This window comes from Clytia hemisphaerica, unplaced genomic scaffold (assembly GCF_902728285.1).
Source record: "Clytia hemisphaerica strain Z4C2 unplaced genomic scaffold, Clytia hemisphaerica genome assembly, whole genome shotgun sequence".
In the NCBI taxonomy this organism is placed as follows: Eukaryota; Metazoa; Cnidaria; class Hydrozoa; order Leptothecata; family Clytiidae; genus Clytia; species Clytia hemisphaerica.
This window is the reverse complement of record NW_027104074.1, coordinates 223,237-245,144: the sequence shown is the minus strand read 5'-3', so window position 1 is coordinate 245,144 and position 21,908 is coordinate 223,237. Positions and strand designations below refer to the sequence as shown.

The following is a 21,908-nucleotide window of genomic DNA, read 5'->3' as shown; positions in this document are numbered from 1 at the left end:
GTGGAGTTATGATACACAATAGTAAATTTGTAACTACTCATTACATACAGAAGCATGTTTTCATGTACATTACCTAGTGATTACTGTGTTTGAATTAATAATTGCTTCCTAAAATATTACTCCCTTTTTCTTGCTATTGGGTTGCTTTTTTTTAACTAGCAAGAGAAAGTGCTTTAGCTCACTTTTCATTTGTTAAAAAGTAAAAAGAACTTGCTTTTATAAAATTATAGATTAAAATTGATAAGAGATTACAATTGACAGATAGTAAATGAATTCATCTAAATAATGCAAAGAAGTAAGTTTTATTTTATTATTGAATAATCTTTAGGTTTAACTTTATATATTTCTTTGATTGTAAATTGTACAAAAACAATAGTGCAAGGCCAATTAAGATCAATTATAAGTTACAATTTTATTTGATTTAAATATGAAGTCAACACCATGGATATATGTTCGCTTTCAACCTTTTTTCAAAAAAAGTTCAAAAATGAAGAAGGAAAAAAGAAGGAAAACCTTCTAGAAGAAAATTACACTACAATAACCATTTTCAATGACATTAGATTAATCTTCTTATTTTAGAACTTCGAAGAAAAAAGCAAACACTGCAAGAGTTACTCAGGCTTGACGAAAGCGATCGTTTCTTTATACATAAGATAGACAATGATATTGGTAGGAATTGTTATTAAAATCTGGTTCTATAATCTGAGTTTCTTGTATACTCAGAATATTTCTATATTTAATGTCCTTAACCAGTATTCTTTTGCAATTTTCACTCTCACGATTATCTTTTCAATAAGTAAAATATTGCTATCTATTTTGACGCCTATCAAAAATAATAAAGCTTTAAAACTTTACTGACAGCTAATTTGAAATAAATTTTAGTATTTTTCAATTTTTATCCAACTGTTTTAGGTTACGGAGTTTTTGCCAAGAAGAGATTCAACCGTGATCAATTCTTATTGGAGTATAAAGGTTTGTCATGGTTTTGTAAAAGGGATTTAGTTTTATATTATGTCAACAAAAAGATACTTTCTATTTTCCTTAGAAAGATTTCCTAAATTTTCTGACCATATTTTTTTGTTTTTAGAAAAGATGCAATTGAACTCCAAGCGTGGCTAAATTATTCTAGGCTTAATAACATGTCACTCAATAAGTCCCTGTCTTTTTGTTGGAAAACTAACCTGCACACATTTTAACATTTTAAAATAAGATTTTCAGATCTTCTTTTAGATCTTGGTTAAATGAGAAAGATTTTTTCAGAATGTCCATTGTCCTACTTAAATTATTCAAGATTTAATTTGCCTTTACTTTTTTCTTCAGATGAAGTTGTGAGTCAAGCAGAAGGTAGAAAAAGGGCACAAAAATACAAAGAAAAAGGAATTGGAAACTATATATTTGATAAAATCAAAAACTGCGCAGAAAAAACTGTTAGGTAAAGAGGATTTCATCTACTCTGAACTACTTTCAAGGGCTTTCTATGTACCGTTTACCATTTAAAATACACAATGATTTTTCTGTTAGCATTACAGAGAATTTTTATTTCTTTTTACCCTTAAAAAAGATGGGATGAGTTAAAGCTCTTACTAAATGCTCTACTTATTGATTACTGAAAATAATTTGCGTTTTTTAGAAAAAACAATTCAATTATTTTTCTCAAGATTTTTAACCACCAATTATCAATCATCAAAGGCCTGTTAGCAATTCCAGCCTGACCTTAAATAATACAGTTTATTTAGGAAAAAGAATGACAGAGTTTACAAAAAATAAAATCCTGAAAATCTAAACCACACTTTACAGTATATGACTTATATTGTTGATTTTTTCAAAATTTAACTACATGATTTAAATTCCATAAGGGAAAAAATTTTAACAAATTTTTTACACACACTTCACACTGTAAACCATTCTTTCTTTTTGTATAGCTTATTATTGAACGAGTTGTTAAATATTTCTTTTTCTACTGGGGGACCCATAAAAAAGTTTCTCCCTTTCTTTCAAGTTTTTTTTTCCAGAAATAATTGAAGTCATAAAAAAGTTTTTTGCTTACAACTTTTCGAATAATTATCAGAATTTAATAAATCATCGCTCAAAATTTATCGTAGATATTTTGAAAATTAAAAAAAAATTTCTGTTAAAAAACCTCTCTGAAAGATAGAAACTTGTTTGTGGTCACCCGATGTGGGTCAAAATAAAAGATTTGTATTGGGCTTTTCTAGAAAAAAAAATTCTACCCCATGTTTAGGATACTAATTTTCAAAGGAATGACTCCCCAGATATCCTTATTTTCAGAAGAGCCTGTGGATATTCTTTTATATTATATTCTTTTGGATAGCTTTAATATACTTCAATCCCTGGATAGCCACCTTGTATTAGATGTTTGGCCCCTAAGATGTTATCTATACTTCATCAAAGACGCATTTAACCACCTGAATAATTGATATCCTCAACCAAGAGATTCGACTTTTTTCTTGAAAGTCCAATTGCATTCTCGTGTTTTCTTTAATACAATTTTATATTTTATGTGTTATGTCATTTTTACTCTAATTTTACTCTAAGTATTGATGCAACAATGTCTTCTTCATATGGACGACTGGTTAAGGATTCCCCTGAAATTTATGCAAATTGTGTAATGAAGCGAGAAAGGATTGGAGATTCATTCGCCCTTTGTTTGTTTGTAAACAAAGATATTGATATTGAAATTGGGACTGAGTAAAGTTAAAAATCTGGTTCTTTGTAAGGTTAATCAGGTTTTTTTACAACTTGACCAACAAACAACTTGAACAACATTTTGAAGGGAGCTCTAGCTGGAATACCAGAAAAAATAATAGTACAGTACTAATAAAATTTTTAACTTAAATATCTTGTGATCAAGCTATCAAAACCGTATAAAGCAGGCCTTGTTTCAAGAACCTGGTTACAATTCACGAGAGTGATCTGCTTATTGCTTAATAGTTTTTTAAGATTATCTTCTGAAAGTTAATTCTCTATTTCTTGACTTTCTTTAAATTTTTCTTCCTGGGTACTGAGTTTTATCTTTTGAATTTGTTAAAATTTTACATCGGAAAAGGAAATAGAAATTTTTGCAACAAATAATCTAGGTCTCCACATACCTTCAGTTGAGTTTAGCTTTTATCAGGGCCGGCGAAATCGGGGGGGCTAGGGGGGCTATAGCCCCCCCCCCCACTTTTTTGCAAAAAAAAAAAAAAAGAAAGAGAGAGAGAAAAAGAGAGTGTGAGAAAAAAAAGACTTGGCTACGTTCAACAATGAAGCCAAAACGGTTTGACAATCTTTCTTTGCTCCATATCCATATAAAAATCTAACGGATAAACTTGATTTGTATATGAAGTTGGTAGAGAGTTTGTGTCGACTCGAGAGCATAGCTTTAATTACTTTGGACAATTTTAATTTTTATTACTGTATACTTACTGTTAAAGCATACTCTCAATCTACTTTTACTTTTATGAATTTTGAACATGTAAAAGTCCGCTTTATTTAGGTTTCATTTTGTTATTATATAGTAGTATATTCTTTGGTGATTATCAGTATAAAAAACGCCTAACTTTTTAGATTTTTTCATTCCAATAACTTCACAAAAATTAAATTTAGACCACTTCTATGCCAATGTAGAGTACTACAATTTCAAAAATTTTTCGGCCCGTCGGCCCCAGCCATGGTGGGGCCTACTTAGTCACTATATAATTTAGCCCCCTCACTTTCAAAACCGATTCGCCGGCCCTGTTTGTAACACAATTTAAGTTAGACCAAAAAATATTTTTGACTTTTGTTGTAGGTATGACTATTGTTTTGGGTTACGGACAGCACATATAGATACTGATGCAATGCCATGGAGACTGAATGAAGTAAGTTTACTCTATATTATTCAGGCAGATCTTTAATGTTCATTTATACTGTCAAAATTTTCACATCAAATTAAATCTGTGAATAACATGTTTCACGGTCGTTTTTTTTACTCAGGAACGTTACGGAAATCCTGCACAATACCTGTTCCAACTACCTTTGAAAATTTGGTAAGGCTTTTATATGTGACGATTCATAGCAAAAAGAGTAAAAAATTTTGTTTTCAGGTGCTAGGCCTTGAGCGCAATTTACTGATTTGGATTAAATGTTTTTGAATTTTATTTACATTGATGCTCCCCCTTACAAAGAGGTAAAAATGTTGATAAATATTTTATATGAGGTGAGTTGAAGTTATTATTTTGGAAGGTCTGATTGTTCAAAATTCTTTGAAAGTATCGTAACTTTTCGCTCTACAGGAGGCTAAAGAAGAAACAGTGAAATTGGTCCATTTCGAAGTAGAATATAGGATTGGAGGCGATGGAACAGTAGAATTGGACGATGGAGAAGCAGAACTGATTGATGGAAAAACAGAACTGAACAATGGAGAAGCAGAACTGAACAATGGAGAAGCAGACCTGAATGGTGGAAAAGCAGAACTGATTGACGAAGAAACAGAACTTAACGACGGAGTGGCAGAACTTAACAATGGAGAATTAGAATTCAACAGTGGAAAAGCAGAACTGAACGATGGAGAAGCAGAACTGATCGATGTAAAAGCAGAACTCGTCAATGTAAAAACAGAACTCATCCATGTAAAAACAGAACTTCTCGATGGAGAAGCAGAACTGAACAATGAAGAAGCAGACCTGAATGGTGGAAAAGCAGAACTGATTGATGAAGAAACAGAACTTAACGACGGAGTGGCAGAACTTAACGATGGAGAATTAGAATTCAACAGTGGAAAAGCAGAACTGAACGATGGAGAAGCAGAACTGATCACTGTAATAACAGAACTCATTGATGGAAAAACAGAACTTATCAATGGAAAATCAGAACTGAACATTGGAGAAGCAGAACTGAACAATGGAGAAGCAGAGCCGAATGGTGGAAAAGCAGAACTGATTGATGAAGTAACAGAACTCAACGACGGAGTTGCAGAACTTAACAATGGAGAATCAGAAGTCAACAGTAGTATTTCACATCTCTGTCTCAATAAACCAGGTGATGTCTCAAGTTTGTTTAATTTTGTTGCCTCTATGGTCTCGCTCTGCGAGGGAAACTTTTTGAAGAAGCTAGAGGGTAATTTTTCCACCAGAGACGAAATTTTTCCAAGTTTTCCAGCGGGTATGTGACACAGGGGTACGTGTTTATGTCAGTTCTTTCGTTAGGGGGTTTGTCAAAAACTTGCATTTTGGAAAAAGAGTTTTTGAATGTGCTTTTTATAATTCGTACGTTCGAAATTAAAGATTCGAAAGTTCGATTTCGAACTCAAGAATTCGAAACCGGAAGTAAAACAAGTCTTCTTGGACCCTAGCAGTTGTTGGGGTTTCGCGGGGTTACGAATCTATTTTAAAATCGCGTGACCCTATAAATATCTTGCTTGCAACTTGCGAATCGAGTGACTTCGCTTCGCAATTCTTATATATATATACACTAGTCCATCTTTTTTTTGGTGAAAAAAGATACAATATCTTTAGTATTTGTAGAATGTGACCTTTTACGCTTCAATCTTGTGTGCTCCAGTGAGTCCATGTGCTGTTTTATGTTTGAACTAAGAAGTTTCCATGTCAACTTAAAAGAAGTCATGCAAACTCGACACTCAATAGAATTTTTCTGTATTAAGAGATCAGGGTATTTATCTTTTAATTCAAGCAATGTTTCAGACTGTGTTATGTCAGGGTTTTTGTTTAATTCAACGTTTAGCTTGTGGATATCACTTTCGATATGCCTCTTTAAGTGGAATAATCCTTTGTGTTTCTCTTTCAAATCAACGTCAATTTTGCAGATGTTACAATTTATCTTGTTCTTGTGTCTAATATACCTTGGGATACCACCTTCAAGTTTTGATAAGTCATCCAGCTCTTTATCATTAATCTCTTTTTCTACAGTCAAGTCTAATGAAACTACAAAATGGGCCTCTGTATCATGATTTATTTCTTCACTCATACTTCTGTCGATAGACTTAGATTCAATAGTATCAAGTTGGATAGGATCAGGTTGGATAGGATCATCAAGTTGGATAGGGTGATCGAGTTGGATAGGATCAGGTTGGATATGGTGATTGAGCTGGATAGGGTGATTGAGCTGGATAGGGTGATTGAGCTGGATAGGATCATCAAGTTGGATAGGGTGATCGAGTTGGATAGGATCAGGTTGGATAGAGTGATTGAGCTGGATAGGAACATCAAGTTGGATAGGGTGATCGAGTTGGATAGGATCAGGTTGGATAGGGTGATTGAGCTGTATAGGATCATCAAGTTGGATAGGGTGATCGAGTTGGATAGGATCAGGTTGGATAGGGTGATCGAGTTGGATAGGATCAGGTTGGTTAGGGTGATCAAGTTGAATAGAGCTGCAAGGTTGTTTGATGACTGTATGTTTAATAGGGAAGTGTCCACAAAATGCACATTTCAGTTTGTTCTTTTTTTCAGGTGCTGTGTATTCCTTACACTCACATTTATTGCAGCCACCACGCAAATCACCAAATTTATCTTTCATTTTATTTATTCTATACCTGTTTAGTAAAGCTAAAAATCACATGGGTGAGTATAGTACAGGACCCCCGACCTGATTTGTCCAGATTTTTCTGCTAATGTCTTTTGGGTGGAAATGTAAATGGATTTTTTTAAACACCCCGATTTACAACTGGGTTGTTCCAGGTTAGATTCAGGCATCTTTAATGAGATGCTGCCTGGAAGTCACCCAGACATACATATCCATGCATTTTTTAGAAATAAATTTCCAACCTCAAGTTGTATCGCAGAAAAATCTTGACACCTAGGCACATTTGGGGGTCCTGAGTGTGTCAGGATTTTTACCAAGATTTCATGAAAACACAAACCAAGGTCTGGATATGGAAATACTCCTTTTCGTGCGTCATCACTTTCGAAAGTGAAAGTTTCACTCATATAATATTCTAATTTATGCTGGAGTATATTCAAAAGAGTGCCATGATATGATGACCAAGAAGAGTGTAATGAATGCATACTGTAACCCCTGTAACCTCAACCGAATTGAAAATTCTTGCTATGGCGACAGTAAAAAATATGTTCCGTTCGGGTCCCGACCGACCAACTTGGCAGACAAAAATTCCTAGTCGGATGATGAGTCGGAAAATTGTCGCAATTTTTCATCAAGCGAGAGAATAAATATTAAAAACTATACTTTGAAACCATTTTCCAAAAAACCCGACTAAATTTACTACCGAATGACCGAGTAAATTTTAAGAAGATTTTTGACGCAAACGGAACATATTTTCGATTGTCGCCTATAAATTTGAGTATATATGCAATATGGCAAAACGGAGGCAAAACCTGCCTCACTTTTGGTGAACCTCATTCAAGAATAAAGTCAAGAGTTAACCATTAACTTACTTACAATGAAAATATTAAAAAATAAATCTTGTTGTCAAGAATTGTCATAAAATCAAAAATTACAAGAAAATTTGAGCAGAATGAAAATTTGGCGGAAATCACTATTCCTATCCTACTGTTGACTTGAATTTGAATTTTGAATTTTTGTCTTTCTAAGATTTTCGAAATATCTACTACAAAATAATAAAAACCCTGATGATATAACCTATACGAGGTTTTCAAAAAGCCATCAGGGTTGTAGTAGGAAAAATGCAGAAATCTTAGACAAGCCCTTTTCCCATTAGTTTTAAGTTAAGCAAGATACAAGATATACAAGATAAGATAAAGGGCGCATGGCAAAAAATGCACAAAATTTTTTGATTTATATTATGACACAATATCAGTCAATACTTTCAACAGTTTCAATAAGTTCCTTACAGGGAACCAGCAATCGTGGTGTGGATCCCAAGATCCTTGCCAGAGTTTGAAGCTCGAAGATGAACAAAAGCAAAAGCAAAAGCAAAAGCATATCAGGAATGATCCACAAATCAACATTTCACAGCCAAACTTTTAGTCCTCGCTTTTGAGTCTGCCATTATTATAAACAAAACGATATAAGACCCTATCTTCTTTTTGAATTATATACAAAAAAGAAACAGGGAGACCTGGCTTACATTAAAACTAAAATTTCTCTTAATTTGGTAGAAATGCGCCCGCGCCTCCGTCAGCACGCCCGTGTCCCGCCTTGACCAGGCGAGCAAAATCATACGGCTTACGGGAATCATACGGGGAATCATACTGATTCTAACAAGGCAGTTGACTGAATATTTGTGGATAAATCTGACCATGCTATATTCGAAAAATTTTGCGACATCAAAAAAGTTTGAACTCACTTTTTTATGATGGTCAGTAATAGTATAAAACCCAGAGCAAAAATTTACTGATTGATGATTGATGTTTTAAAAATGCGAGGTGGAAAACTTTTGGTTGTGAATTTGGACATTTTCTTGCACGTACGTTTAAAACGTGGAAATTTTTGCTGTGAATTTGGACATTTTCTTCCACATGCATTTTAAACGTGGAAAACTTTTGGTTATGAATCTGGACATTTTCTTCCACGTGCGTTTAAAACGTGGAAAACTTTTGGTTATGAGTTTGGATATTTTCTTCCACGTGCATTTTAAACGTGGAAAACCTTTGGTTGTGAATTTGGACATTTTCCTCCACGTGCGATTAATACGTGGAAAACTTTTGGTTGTGAATTTGGATATTTTCTTCCACATGCGTTTAAAACGTGGAAATTTTTGCTGTGAATTTGGACATTTTCTTTCACGTGCTTTTAAAACGTGGAAGTTTTTGCTGTGAACTTGGACATTTTCTTCCCTGTGCGTTTAAAATGTGGAAAATGTTTGTCGTTAACTTGACATTTTCTTCCACATGCATTTAAAAAATGTAGAAAAGTTTTGCTGTCAGGCAAAAATAAAAAAAAATGTAGTGTTTCCGGAATGGGGGTGAAGGAAAAAAGCTTTGATGCGGCCGGCCAGAAAAAAAAATTTTATTTGATTTTTTTTGATGACTTTTAAGTAATATATAAGATCATTGAAATAGAACTTTGGAACTTATGATTGCCAATTATATATGTGACATTTTTTGCTTTTGCAGCATGCTTTCAAAAATTACAAAATGCCTTCTGCTAGGGGAATTTTTTTCTTTCGACGTTCTTTCAGATTATGAAAATGTTTCCCAGTACTCTTAGGTTCCAAATAAACGGCCCCCCCCCCGCTTGTTAATTTTTCGAAAAATTTTCCACCCCCCCCGGACCTTATTAGGACCCCCCCCCCCGTTTATTAATCTTTAAGAATATTTTCAGTGTCAAAGAGAAGCCCCTTATTTTGCTCTAAATAGCCTGATTTTAGCCTATTTTTACCTTATTTTTGGGTTTCAGAAGTACAATTTCCAACCCCCGGCAATTAGGTCCCCCCCCCCCCCGTTTATTAAAATCTAGAAATTTTCCAACCCCCCCCCCCGTTTATTCGAACCCCCCCGTTTATTTGGAACCTAAGAGTACTGTATGAGATATTTTTTATGTCAGGTATTTTAGGAATTATACCCAATTTTTATTACTTTGACCCCTAAATTGATTGAAATTGAGTAGTTTCAGGCTCAGCATTGTTCTTAAATTGTTCTTACTTTTTGGCGATTTTGAGCCTCGTTGTTCTTATAAAATTGTTCTTATATTAAAAAAAGTGTATGTTTGAAATTAGGGAGCGTCTCCAAATATTGTTTCATTTTTAAACGAAAATGAAACGAAAGCTTCGTTTATGTTTCGTTTCGACTTCGTTTCGACTTCGTTTCGACTTCGTTTCAGATAATGATGTCTGATTAACTTTAATTACTTAAGAAAACAAGATAATTGAACTGAAAAAAGAGAATATTTTGAAACGAATGGTGAAACGAAATAAATTTTTTCTCTGAATTTTATATAATTTTCATGTCATTCAAAACTTTTTAGATCTTTTAGCAATAGTCTGGTTTTGTTACTGCAATAGTAGATAGTTCTTACTTCATCAGGTCAAAGTTTTCTTTTATTTAACTCTTTCGCTTAAATCAATTAATACGTCATTGTTAAACTTACATACCGTTAAATTCTTTGACTTTAAGAAGGGGTGTTAAATCGAGGAGAGCCCCCCTCTTAACATAAGGGGCGTTTATTCCAATCATTACTGTACGATATGTCAATTATTGCAAAACAACCAAACAAAAAGACGCTTTAACGGTAATTTTAAACCAAATAAACGTGTAAACGTTCATAACATTCATAAGCTAAGTCAAAAGAATTTATGTGATCTTAAGGGTTACCCGACTAAAAAAGCTGGGATATTCTTATCAATATTTGGCTGACTATTCCCTCGAATTCAATTGCAATGATTTAAAATGTTTCAATTGTCTTTAATGACCTATAATTTCAACATGAAAATTAACTGACAAACCACAAAGATTTTTTAATCTCCTTTGATATTGCCGACCTTTTTCCTTAGAAGTATTTGGAATTCACTTTTTGACAATTATTATGTTTTTACTATGGCAAGAGAAAGCAAAGAATTTGATTTTGATGATGATTTGGATTGGTTTTTTAATTTCGAGGAAGAGTTTATTTCCTATAAAGATCTTGTTACTTATGCTCAGTCAAAAAAAGCAGGTAGACCAAGTATCCATTCAAAAAACCCTGCCCTCGTACCCTGTATACGTTCTTTCATTGAACAAAATACACCAGCGGCTCATTTAAGAAGAAGAAATGATACAATGTACATAAATGGTGTGTCACTAAAGGATATCGTGAAACATGTTCGCCACACACTCGGGCTCGTTATTAGCCGAGACACTGTACACCGACTTATGGTATCCCCACGAAAGAAAACGATCAACAGTCGCAGGTGAGGAAATATTCTTCTTTCGTTCTCTTTCTTTTACTTTTCCTTTAACCTTTCTATCCTAGGAAACAATCTGGATATCTGTTGACTTCAACCTTCAAAATATTTCTTGAGCTGAAAGATATATGACTTTAAATTTTTTATTGTAGTTTTCGATAGAGAACCTTTTATTCTGGTTGTGTTTTAAAAAAATATATATGATAATTATACGTGGACATCAGTAAAGTATGGCGAGGTCTCTGGTGAGGTTCAAAATTTTAATTCAGCTAGAGTGTATGGTTTATGGCCTGTTGTATAATATTTTTACTCCCTTCTTTTTACAGATACAAGAGTTTGATCAACTCGAGACTCCCACCAAAAAGGAATGAAAATGTCAAAAATGTCCATCCAGACTTTCATTTTTCAAGCGCACAAGTGTCACTGGTAAATCAGATGGCCACCGTTTGTAGCTGGAACACACTGACAATGTCCGTGGATAACAAAAACAAAGTTGAAGTTGGGATTCCCGCAACGAGTCGGAGAAGCTCAATCCGTACATTTTACTTGAAAGAAGATGCTTTAAATTATAACGACCACGACTTCCCTCACAAGAACGCAAAACTCGTCCCTGCAGGATATCAAATTTTGAAAGAAAAAGTGAGAAGATCGCGATCGTTGTCACCACCAAAAAGACCTAAATTTCAACATCGTCGGTCACTGTCACTAGATTCGGTACCCATCGTGACGAACGCATCAACAAAGAAAGACAGAATAGGTCGAGACAAAATTTTGTGGCCAAGATCTGGTCCCCTTTATGTGAAGCTCTATCCATCCAGGGCTATCGAAAGTACCAATGTTTTGCATGGCAATCATTTGATTGAGAGGATTGCAGATGGTGGCCCAGATTGGTCAGTGAAAGGTGTTTTGAATTTGATCTCCCTTGGACTTTTGTGGATGAATCTTCAACTTGACGTTTTGATTGTTCAATGCTATGCACCTGGACATTCAAGATTCAACCCAATCGAACGCACATGGTCGTTTTTAACGAAAAAAATCATTGGCGTCACCCTTCCAGATCACATCGACGGAACCACCCCTTCCGCCAATGATTACGAAGGATGGTTAACAGTTCTCGACAATGCCTCAATATTATGCTCAAGGTTTTGGCATGGAAAGCATTATGATGGCTACAAATTGACATGTGAACCATTTTTGAGTGACAATCCGATGATCAAGTGTATAAAGGCAACCCAACAAGCTTTGAAAAAATTTAACGATTGTTGTAACAGAGATTTGAAAGCTATTCCAGAGTTCCAGTATTTGAAGGATATGTATCAACTTTTCGTGAGACATTTAAATCGAAAACCTTACCAGTTAGAGTTCATCAGATGTACAAAAGCTGATTGCATTGTCTGTTCTAAGCTACCGAACAGAGAAAACGATCTTTTGACATTCATTCAAAAATTTGGTGGAACTTGTCCAACGCCTCGGAAAAGTTCTATAAATCCAGCACATTTTGAGACTTTTATGGATATGTTAAATACTGCAAATGGGTCTTTTTCGAAATTCAAAAAGACTGATTTTGGTGAGTGCAGCGAAGAAGAATGTAAATACTCTTTCTTCTCAAAGAAGGACAAAGAAAGACATTATAGATTTATGGAGCATAAAGCAAAGAAATAATCATCCTTAATATTTACGTAATTTTTACAAAGTTATCTAATTTTTATCTTTGAGACTTATTTGAAAAAAATCTTTAAAGATTCAAGAAAAATAAAAGCCTTTTAGATACACGTTTTTTTCTTATCAGAGCACCTCAATTAGTTTCGGCTGAGCCTGGATGTGCTTACTTTTGTGGTGATTTCAGCCTAGAATGTTCTTATTGTTGTTCTTGAAATCAATTCGATTAAATATACAAAATGATCTTCGATTATAAAAATTGGCCTTCAAGTCAAATTTGCTCTATTTTAAAGTTACGAAAATTTCACATACACCCCTGTATCAGTGACCCGGTCAGATTCGACCCGGTGTAAAAATCGAGTGAAGAACAATGGAAATCTCAACCCGGGCAAAAAACGAGAACTTTATCAAAAAACCCGACGAAATCTTATTTTTCTAAAGTGCTAAATAGCGTAAACCCAGGGAAAATCCGGACTTTTTGTCTTTGCCCGGTATTAGAATATTGCCTATTATTTTGACCCAGTGACTGAAATATCTACCCCGGTGGATATTACTCATATCAAAGTCACCCCAGTGAACTTTTAAGACTCACCAGGGTTACTGAGACAAGGGTGTTCACATGAATTCAGATAATTTTGAGCAACATTATTTTAATTTCTTAAATTCTCTGGCTAACCATTTTCTTACGATGTTCTTACACGCTTTTTTTCTCTATAAGAATATTGCGTTTGGATTCTGACCTAAGAATAACCTAAGAATAGTTTAGGACGAATTTTCTCAAAAAGTCAAGAATATGAACGATTAAATGAAAAAACACCGTTCTTATAAAAAAGCGTGTATTTTTTTCCCAAATTTCAGACTAAATGTTCTTATGAACTGAATTCTAATAAAAGAAACGAGTCTTTCACTGTTCATATTTCTACTAATTTCGGAAAATTTGCCATATTTTTGGAAATACGGATAATGTTCACATAGGTTAGAGGGAAAAAATAATTCAGGTCCAAAGCTTTTCAAAAATGCTGAATATTTTTTTCGATGTTTATAGGGATTCAGCAGTTTCTGAAGTTTCTTGCTTTCGAGCTTAACAAGTTTTCTAATTTATTTTGCCCTCGATTTAAGAATTCTTTAAACCTGGTTCTGATAAAATTAAAAAATAAAAATTGTGATAGAAGGCTGCGAAGGAGGATTGAAAAGATCACACTTCCCGACATAACAAACCGAAACACTTTGCAAATTACTTCAATATAATTCATACGGGAATACCGTAATTAATTACAATTGAGTTGGTAATTGATTACAAATTGAGTCGGTAACACCGTTAAGCCCTGTTAAAATTGTTGCACTAATTATATCCCTGTTAAGATAGCCCCGAACAATAAAAAGAACATATTTCAAAAAAAGTTTACATCATAAAATACGAAAGCTTACTTTAATTTGGATTGATCTTATACCAAATCTTTCTGTTGAAAATATAAAGTTCGGTCAAACCAAAGAAATACTTGTAATTATTTTGTTCAAACATTCAAAAATCGTTAGAGCTACCTAAATTAAATCCAAATTTCAAATTTCAGAACAAAACAAAAACTACGAACCGATAAGAAACTGTTAAAAATACTTTCAAAAAAGCATTCCCTACCCCTAATTTCTTTCGTATGATTATAATTGAAGCTAATATCTTTTTAATGGCTCTTTTCTCAGTGCCCCAACTGAACTTTTTCAATTACTGGGGATAAAAAGTTTAACCTAGAAATTCTAACAAAAATAATTTGTTTTCAGAACCAAAAAAACAGTGGGGGGAATTGATTTGTAGTGAAATTTTCCCAATTTTTCTTTCCAATTAGGATAAAATTGTCAAGAAATTCTCAATTTGAATTGTACTTTAAGGCATTTTTCTACCGGGGCCCACCGGATATACTATTTGGCTATTTTTCCCAGTGACACCCCTGCATCTGTGACCCATTGGGATCCACTCCAAAGGTCACCTCAGTGAAAAAACTTTCTAAAAATGACCAAAATCTTTGTCACATTGAGAAAAACACTCATCCCGCCGGAAAAAATGTTAAAAAATATCACCCTAATATGAAAAGTTGACAAAACCCTACTGAAAATAAACTTTTCTTAGCCTTCTTAACAAAATTTTCCCTGACAGCGGGACATTTTTAAAAATCAAATTTATCTCCTAAATCTTAATCTTAATCATTTTTGTGGAAATCACAGCCTATGATTGAAAAAAGGGGAAGAGTAATCAGAATTTTTTATGAATTTTTGACACTGATTTTTATCTAAATCAAATCATTTTAAACAATCATTGAATAAAGACACGTAGCAAGAAATGGTAAGTTATTTTTAATTTTCTCCTGCTTGAACTCTTTCAAGGCGGCGAAGTTCAAGTTTCTCAACGTTCAAAATTACAAACTTTAAAGTGAAATATATCGGTCATGGCTATAGTTTGAAATATCAGAATTATTTGTAAATTCCAGTGACACTTGTATCGTCAGACCTACGGTATATGCCACCCTTAAGATGTCTAGTCGTTACAGGTTTTTGGCCTCAAATTCGAAAAAAAAATGGAATACTGTATTAAACACTATTTTAGCGTTATTGTTCAAATTGGTATTTTAGGTCTTAACTTTCTAACATTTTAACAATTTTGGTTTCTATTTTTGAATCAGGATATTAAAATCATTCTTTTACAGGAAAATTATTTTTTAAATTTCCAGGATTTCCAGTTGAAGCAAAAAGTACATGCTCTCGATCCAGAAAGTAATCACTGGCTTTTGGCTCAAGTCACAGAGATAGAAAAAAGTAGAATTAAAATCAAATGGCCTGGTTATGATAAAACGTATGATTGCTGGCTTGATCAAAAATTAGTAAGGGAAATCATTCCAACAAGGACCTTCAGCACCAGGAATGCAATCAGAAAAGTTAACTTCATTGAAAGAGACCATCCTAAGTTCTTGCAATCAGGAGATCAAATCATTGACATCAATAGCAATAATCAAATCTCGTGCATTTTAACAAATGATCCATTCAAATGTGAGGTATGAATAATTCACTTTTTTAAGCAAATGCAGTTTCGTTCTAAAAATTTGGCAGTCCGTACATTTTAAAACCTTAAAATATAATCACCCTTAATACCACCCTAGAGATATTCTTAAGGTATTCTTACGATTTGGTTGATTCTCACCCTGATATTCTTATCTAAGACTATTCTTCTTATTAAAAAAAGTGTGCATTTTTTTGAAAGGTTACAACAAACATCGGATCAACTGTATTGTACGAGCATATCATCGAGTCAAAGATAGTGTCCGAAACCGAAGATGAGGAAGATGATGAAAAAGAAATTAGCGAAAATAACAGCAACTATGACATCGAAGCTAACGAAAGTGACACCGATACACCGAAAAATCACAATGAGAACGGTGTCATCTTCTCCATTCAAAAGACCTTTATGACATCTGCACCAAAGCATCAGTTGAATGAAAAAACATCACTGAACGATATGTCAAACAAACCAAACCAAATAAAGAGAAAAATTTACTGCCAGAAGAAGGCTCCACTAAAGAGATGTCGACCCAGACAGAAAATGCTCAGGAGAGTTATACAATCGAATCGTTCTTTGCCGAAATGGTAGGAGGATTGAGAGAAACTCTAATGGCAGAGCTCAAAGATATAAAGACTAACATGAGATCCATGGATGCCCGGCTGACAGCTCTAACGACAAAACGCAAAAACTCTTTTGAGCATCGTAAAGTTCAACCCAAAGCGAAACAAGGTCTCTCATTCAAACAGCTTCTAGAAACGCCTATCGAATCGCCAGACTATCCAGATATTTCAGAAATAGTACCATCAATATCCAAAAACCAAACAAATATACAAATTTATCCCAGCTCAACCTCTCTGGAAGCGTCGACAAATGAACTACAACTTGTCAATCAAACAGATACAAGAATTTTCGAGAACGAAGACTTGATAGATGGCTCAGAACGATCTCTCTTAACAGATTCTCCGATCATCACAAAACATTCGAGTACTGTCTCTACTCCTATTCCTGGTGGATATCAATTTATATCTCCTGACGGACAGCCCACAATGGCTCATTATTCAGCTATCCACCACGATACTTTCCAAAAACCGCCACCTGGAAACGGTCACGAAAAGACACCTACCAAGAAACGTAAACCACGCAAGCCAAAGAGTAAGTGTGCAACTTACATAAAGTCAGAAGTAGCTAGACTTTTTTCCGACGATGAACTTTTAAATGGACGAATGCCTTCTCTGTCCAGAAAACGAAAATATCGAGATGAAGAATTTGAGACTACAACTCTATCACCGAATCGAATGGGGCAAATCTTAGTAAATGCGCGAAGAAAGTTTAAATATGAATATGATCAATATGAGGAAGGTGAACTGAATGAGTTGGTAAACTCGAAATGTAGATCATATAAACATGCAGTGAAGTCCAAGAATTAATAGTCACGAACTTTTAAGCTTGATATGTATCTTGATATTTAAAACTTATAATTTTTTTTTGCTTACCTGTAAATATTTTTTCATGCATCCCGTATAACTTTAAAATGTATAAAAAATTATTGTATAAGATAGTACACCTTTTTGCGAAATCAACTGAGTAATTAATTATGTGTTTACCCTAAGTACTTCCATTAAAAAACATTTTTATGCCGAGTCAGCCGGAAGATGTTCAGAGAGGCAAGTAAACGGTTTAGTAACCTCTTTTAGACCTAATAAATAATCTCTGATTGTTTAAAATAGTTCCGAGTGTTATTTGATTTTTTGGCGCTCGGCTCCCTATGACTAAATTTTTCAGCTTACACGACAGTATGATAAGTATAGGATCTTCCTGTTAGATTTTAATCTGTTAAACTTTAAAGATTATGATAAACTTCAACTCCTTCTTTTACTCGCCCTTAAGGGTCTAAATTTGGAGGAACTACACGCTTTTTTATTAAAATGGTGTTTTTTTATTTCATCATGGATATTCCTAATTCTCTGACCAATTTCATCATGAATATTCTTATATGATATATTCCTAAAAAAGCGTGTATATGTGAAATTAAACATGAACTCCCTATCCTATCCGTTTCACAAAATTTTAAGTGAGAAAATTTTGAGTTCCTTAAACGAAATGAAACGAAATAGATAAAAGTTAGAGATAATATTAGATAATTATCTCTAAATTAGAACTAATTATCCATTTCGTTTGAGCTTCGTTTGACTTTCGTTTGAGCTTCGTTTTAATTCGTTTCATGAAACAATTTGAAACGAAAAAATTGAAACAATATTTGGAGACGCTCCCTATGAAATGATGGATATTTTTGACGTCAAAATTTAAAATGCCAATAATTCCTGAAATTTTTATCGAAATGAGCTCAAATTTTGTACATAGGTAGCGTTCATGAATATCTTTCATTTCCAAAAAATTTTTCCTGAAAATTGATGACGTCAGCATTTTTTGAGGAAAAAAGAAAATTGGTGATTTTTGCTGACGACATCGATTTTTTTTTTTTGGAAACGAGAGATATTTATAAACCCTACCTTTGTACCAAATTTGAGCTCATTTGGATAAATATTCCAGGAGTTATTAGCAGTTTAAATTTTTGCGGACCAAAATGGCTGAAACACAATTTTTGGCCCAGGACTTTTTGAAAAGGCATTAATATGACGAGTGAGAAAAACCAAAACTTTTCCCGAAAAGGGGGTGGAATAACTGGCCGTCGCGCATTATTTGATTCGTTAATTTTTTGCACAGGCCTTAACTTGCCCGAGAAACATGTAAACAAAAAAAAAATCAAACACGGCTTGTCGTGAGGTATGATTTTTCAGTTTAAAAAAAGTCTACGGAGCATTGGCAGGCAGTTTATATAATGAAAACAAACTGTGGAAACGGATCATAATGTTTTTGAAAACTCAAAACTTTTGAGATGCCTACGGTGTGTTTAGCCGACACTTTGCTGATATACCTCTAAACCTAAATGTAAACAAAAGGAAAGTTTGTCTTGTCTTGCATCTGTACGTTTTTCACCTAAATACTGATATAATATATAATATATAAGTTTTTCGTACTAAGATAAATTGATATAACATCCATTTACTTTTGTTTCTTTAGAGAATAAAAATGAAAACAAATAAAAATAAAAACAAAAACAAAAATAAAATGACCGTAAAGAAGAAGAGGTATAAAAAAGTTGATCTGGCCCAATCCATTTTGTTGCGGACGCTTCACCAGCAGTGTGGCATCTCGTGCCCAGAGCTGATAAAAAATGTTCGCTTTCACACAGAACAAACAATCTATCGACATGCCACTGCCACCAGAGATGCAGTTGACAGAAGAAAATTTAATCACGGAAGACCTTGTAAAGTACACCAGAGAGAAGAGCGCAGTATCATTCGGACTTTGTTAAGATTGCGCAAATGGCGGGCTTCGTTTATGGCTAAGCATGTTCATCAGGCGACAGGCCTAACACACCTAAATGTCAATGATATTCAACGTACCTTGAAGAAGAAAAGATATTGCTATCGTCAGTCCCGAAAGAAACCCTGGAAATAGAAGCTGGGAAAATCCTGGCAAAGTCCTGGTTTAAAGCCAGGTGAAAATTCCCAGTTTTTTAGAAAAAGCCAGGGAGTAAAATAACCGGGAAAAGCCAGTGAAACAAAACTGGTAAAATACCAGGAGGAAACCAGGTTACAGAATGGAAAAAAAAATTGCTAAAAACCAGGAAAAAACTGGTGAATTCCTGGGATGTAAAAAAGTTGGAATTGATAAAAGAAATTGCTAAAAACCAGGAAAATACTGGTGAATTCCTGGGATGTAAACAAGTTGGAACTGATAAAAGAAATTGCTAAATACCAGGAAAATACTGGTGAATTCCTGGGATGTAAAAAGTTGGAACTGATAAAAAAATTGCTAACAACCAGGAAAATACTGGTGAATTCCTGGGATGTAAAAAGTTGGTACTGATAAAAAAATTGCTAAAAACCAGGAAAATACTGGTGAATTCCTGGGATGTAAAAAGTTGGAACTGATAAAGAAACTGAAAAAAAAAAACAGAAAAAACCTAGGAAATCATATACATAGAAAAGAAACTTTTTATTGGCACATTCTCTCATTAGCATAAGAATACAACATAGCTATAGCATGACCCGGCTTTAAGAAAACATTGTTCTATTTTGCAAAACTATTTCTATCTGCTTTTATTCTTGCCTTCTTCTTGTAAGTATGAAATTCCAATTTTATTACAGAGCAAATATGTAAGATGTAACAGCAGCATATGCCATTTGCTTTATCATAAGCACTTTATTGTAATTTAGCCAAATTTAAGACAGGGAAAAGAAAAGTTGAAAATTTATACCAAGCATTAAAAACAAACCTGTTTTACGTCTCAAAAGTTGCTTGTACTAGTCAATTCCCATCTTGTTCCACTTTACATCAACTTTTAAATCCATTTATCAATGCCATAAGTTTTGTTTTTTTAATATTATTGCTGAAACGATAATAAAATGTAACCATTAAAGCAAAAAAATAAATAAATCAAAATATAATTTGACCTAAGTTTGTTTTGTGGTTATGTTGTTGTGGGATTGTGCTTCTAAAATGAGAGTTACAAATCTAAAATGGTCCAAGTAAGATTAAAACATAAATGAAAGTGTAAAGCAGATATTTTGCAAAATGATTGTTAAAAAATATTTACACGAACTCTGATTAGTTAGATTTATATAAAATTAAATATCGCTAAATGAATGTTAAAAACTATATACACAAACTTTCAGATCAGTTATAAAATATAAATGTTAAATTTTTTTTTTATAAACTATTATAAATAAATGAAAAAGCTAAAAACAAACCAACTTAAGTAAAGCTATCTACTTTAGACAAATCGATCCTATATCTCAGATTTCAAATTTCAAATGAGAACCTGCTGCTAACAGAAAGCGAATCTTTCTAAAACAGGTTTGGACTTTTTAATAGTATAGGTAATAAGCTCAAGCTCAAGTTCAATGGTGAATCAGTTAAAACTTAAAAATAAATAAAAAACTTAAAATCAATCATTTTCTTTGCGAAACTGTTTAAGTTGCTCTCTCATTTTGTTGTTAATAAGTGTTTCGTGCTTCCCTTTTGTGCCAGCAGCGAGATCCCCATGATACCTCCGAATTGTTTCTATAAATAGAGAAAGAAATGAAATGAAAAATATGAATTTATTATACTCATACAGGAGTGTCCCTTAAAAATTGTTTCAGTTGAACTACACAACCATTATATAAATCATCTTTTAATAAAAACTGGCAATAAGGTCTTTTTTCTTTCTTAAAGAAATAAAAAACATTGAAGGTAATTTTCATAGCCTAGTTCATTTTATATCTGATAAACTAAACAATGGAACGGAATAGAACATAATATCTTAAGACAAAAAGTCTGATAGAAACGTACTGTACACAAGTTCCACCTTGTTTCCAGGCAATGATGGCTTCTGACCAATATCTTTTCTTGTTTTTTTCCCTTTTACAGAGCAGGTTTGTAGATCTTCTTTGGAGAAGCATAACGCCATTATTCCGTGTAAATTGGACTCCCAATTGTCTTTCACCAAGTCTTTCAGAGTTCTCTGAAAAATGAATAAATTTAAAAATTAGAAAATAAACAATATTGTTAAAGTGATTGCTATAATATTATTAATATTACTTGATCAAAGTTGGTTATGGCCGGTTGAATCAAAAAAATAATCTCACCGCTCAACAAAAACTTTTTAGGGTTAGGGCTTTATAGTTATATTACCATTTCTTCATTGGTCAGAAAATCAGACGGTATGTCATCATTAGTGGTGTTGAGTTGTTCCGGATTCTAAACATGTGAGATAATAAATCAATGTGTGGGACCTTGGAGAGTCTGATCAATAGACTGGATCAATTTGATAGCTAATTGGACATTTAGTTGATTGAATTTAAGTTCTTCAAAAGAATTGTAATTAACATTTTATTAGTAAAACTTGTTGAGGACAAAACTAAGATTGAAAATTGTCTAAGTCATACTTGATTTTTTATCAGCATTTGGATTATATCATGAAGGTTTTTCTGATTTTTTTTCAATTCTGCGATTTCTGTTGACATCTTTTCTATACGCTCGTTCAAATTATTGTGCTCCTTTGCCGTTTCTTCTTCCACACTGCCCACATGCTTCAACTCGTCCATGTAAGAAGTCGACGGGCATTGGTACATCAATTTCATTGAGTCTGAAAATGCAGACCCCACATAGTTAGATGACGTCTTGGCAGGCACAGGGGTCAACAAATTGTAATAGGTTGTTCCAGCTGGCGATGCAATCGGTGTCGATACAGGTGGTGGGGCTGATCGTACCGAAATTGATGGGGGGTTGACTGCGCAATCGGTGTCGACACAAGTGGTGGGGCTGATCGTACCGAAAAAGATGGTGGGGTTGACT

At 33.7% G+C, this 21,908-nt stretch overlaps 1 protein-coding gene and 2 long non-coding RNA genes across 3 annotated transcripts; 2 read left to right on the top strand and 1 right to left on the bottom strand.

Moving 5' to 3' along the window:
* Positions 1-234: 234 nt before the first annotated feature.
* Positions 235-977, top strand: LOC136812507 (uncharacterized). The gene is made up of 3 exons (XR_010847357.1): positions 235-295; positions 580-669; positions 913-977. It is a non-coding gene; the product is annotated as an uncharacterized lncRNA (long non-coding RNA).
* A 2,970-nt stretch (positions 978-3,947) lies between these two features.
* LOC136812504 (uncharacterized) lies at positions 3,948-5,150 on the top strand. Its single transcript, XM_067069005.1, has 2 exons — positions 3,948-4,028; positions 4,275-5,150. Exons 1-2 carry the CDS (start codon positions 3,948-3,950, stop codon positions 5,148-5,150), a joined length of 957 nt encoding a protein of 318 aa, XP_066925106.1.
* A 15,381-nt stretch (positions 5,151-20,531) lies between these two features.
* Positions 20,532-21,304, bottom strand: LOC136812508 (uncharacterized). Its single transcript, XR_010847358.1, has 3 exons — positions 21,246-21,304; positions 20,904-21,075; positions 20,532-20,633 (listed from the first exon to the last, which is right to left on the bottom strand). It is a non-coding gene; the product is annotated as an uncharacterized lncRNA (long non-coding RNA).
* Between the last annotated feature and the right edge of the window lie 604 nt (positions 21,305-21,908).

Excerpts from the sequence above, each read along its gene's own strand:
- LOC136812504 (XM_067069005.1), top strand. The coding sequence starts at position 3,948 with ATGTTTCACGGTCGTTTTTTTTACTCAGGAACGTTACGGAAATCCTGC. Across the intron at positions 4,029-4,274 it reads CAACTACCTTTGAAAATTTG|GAGGCTAAAGAAGAAACAGT; the intron begins GTAAGGCTTTTA and ends TTCGCTCTACAG.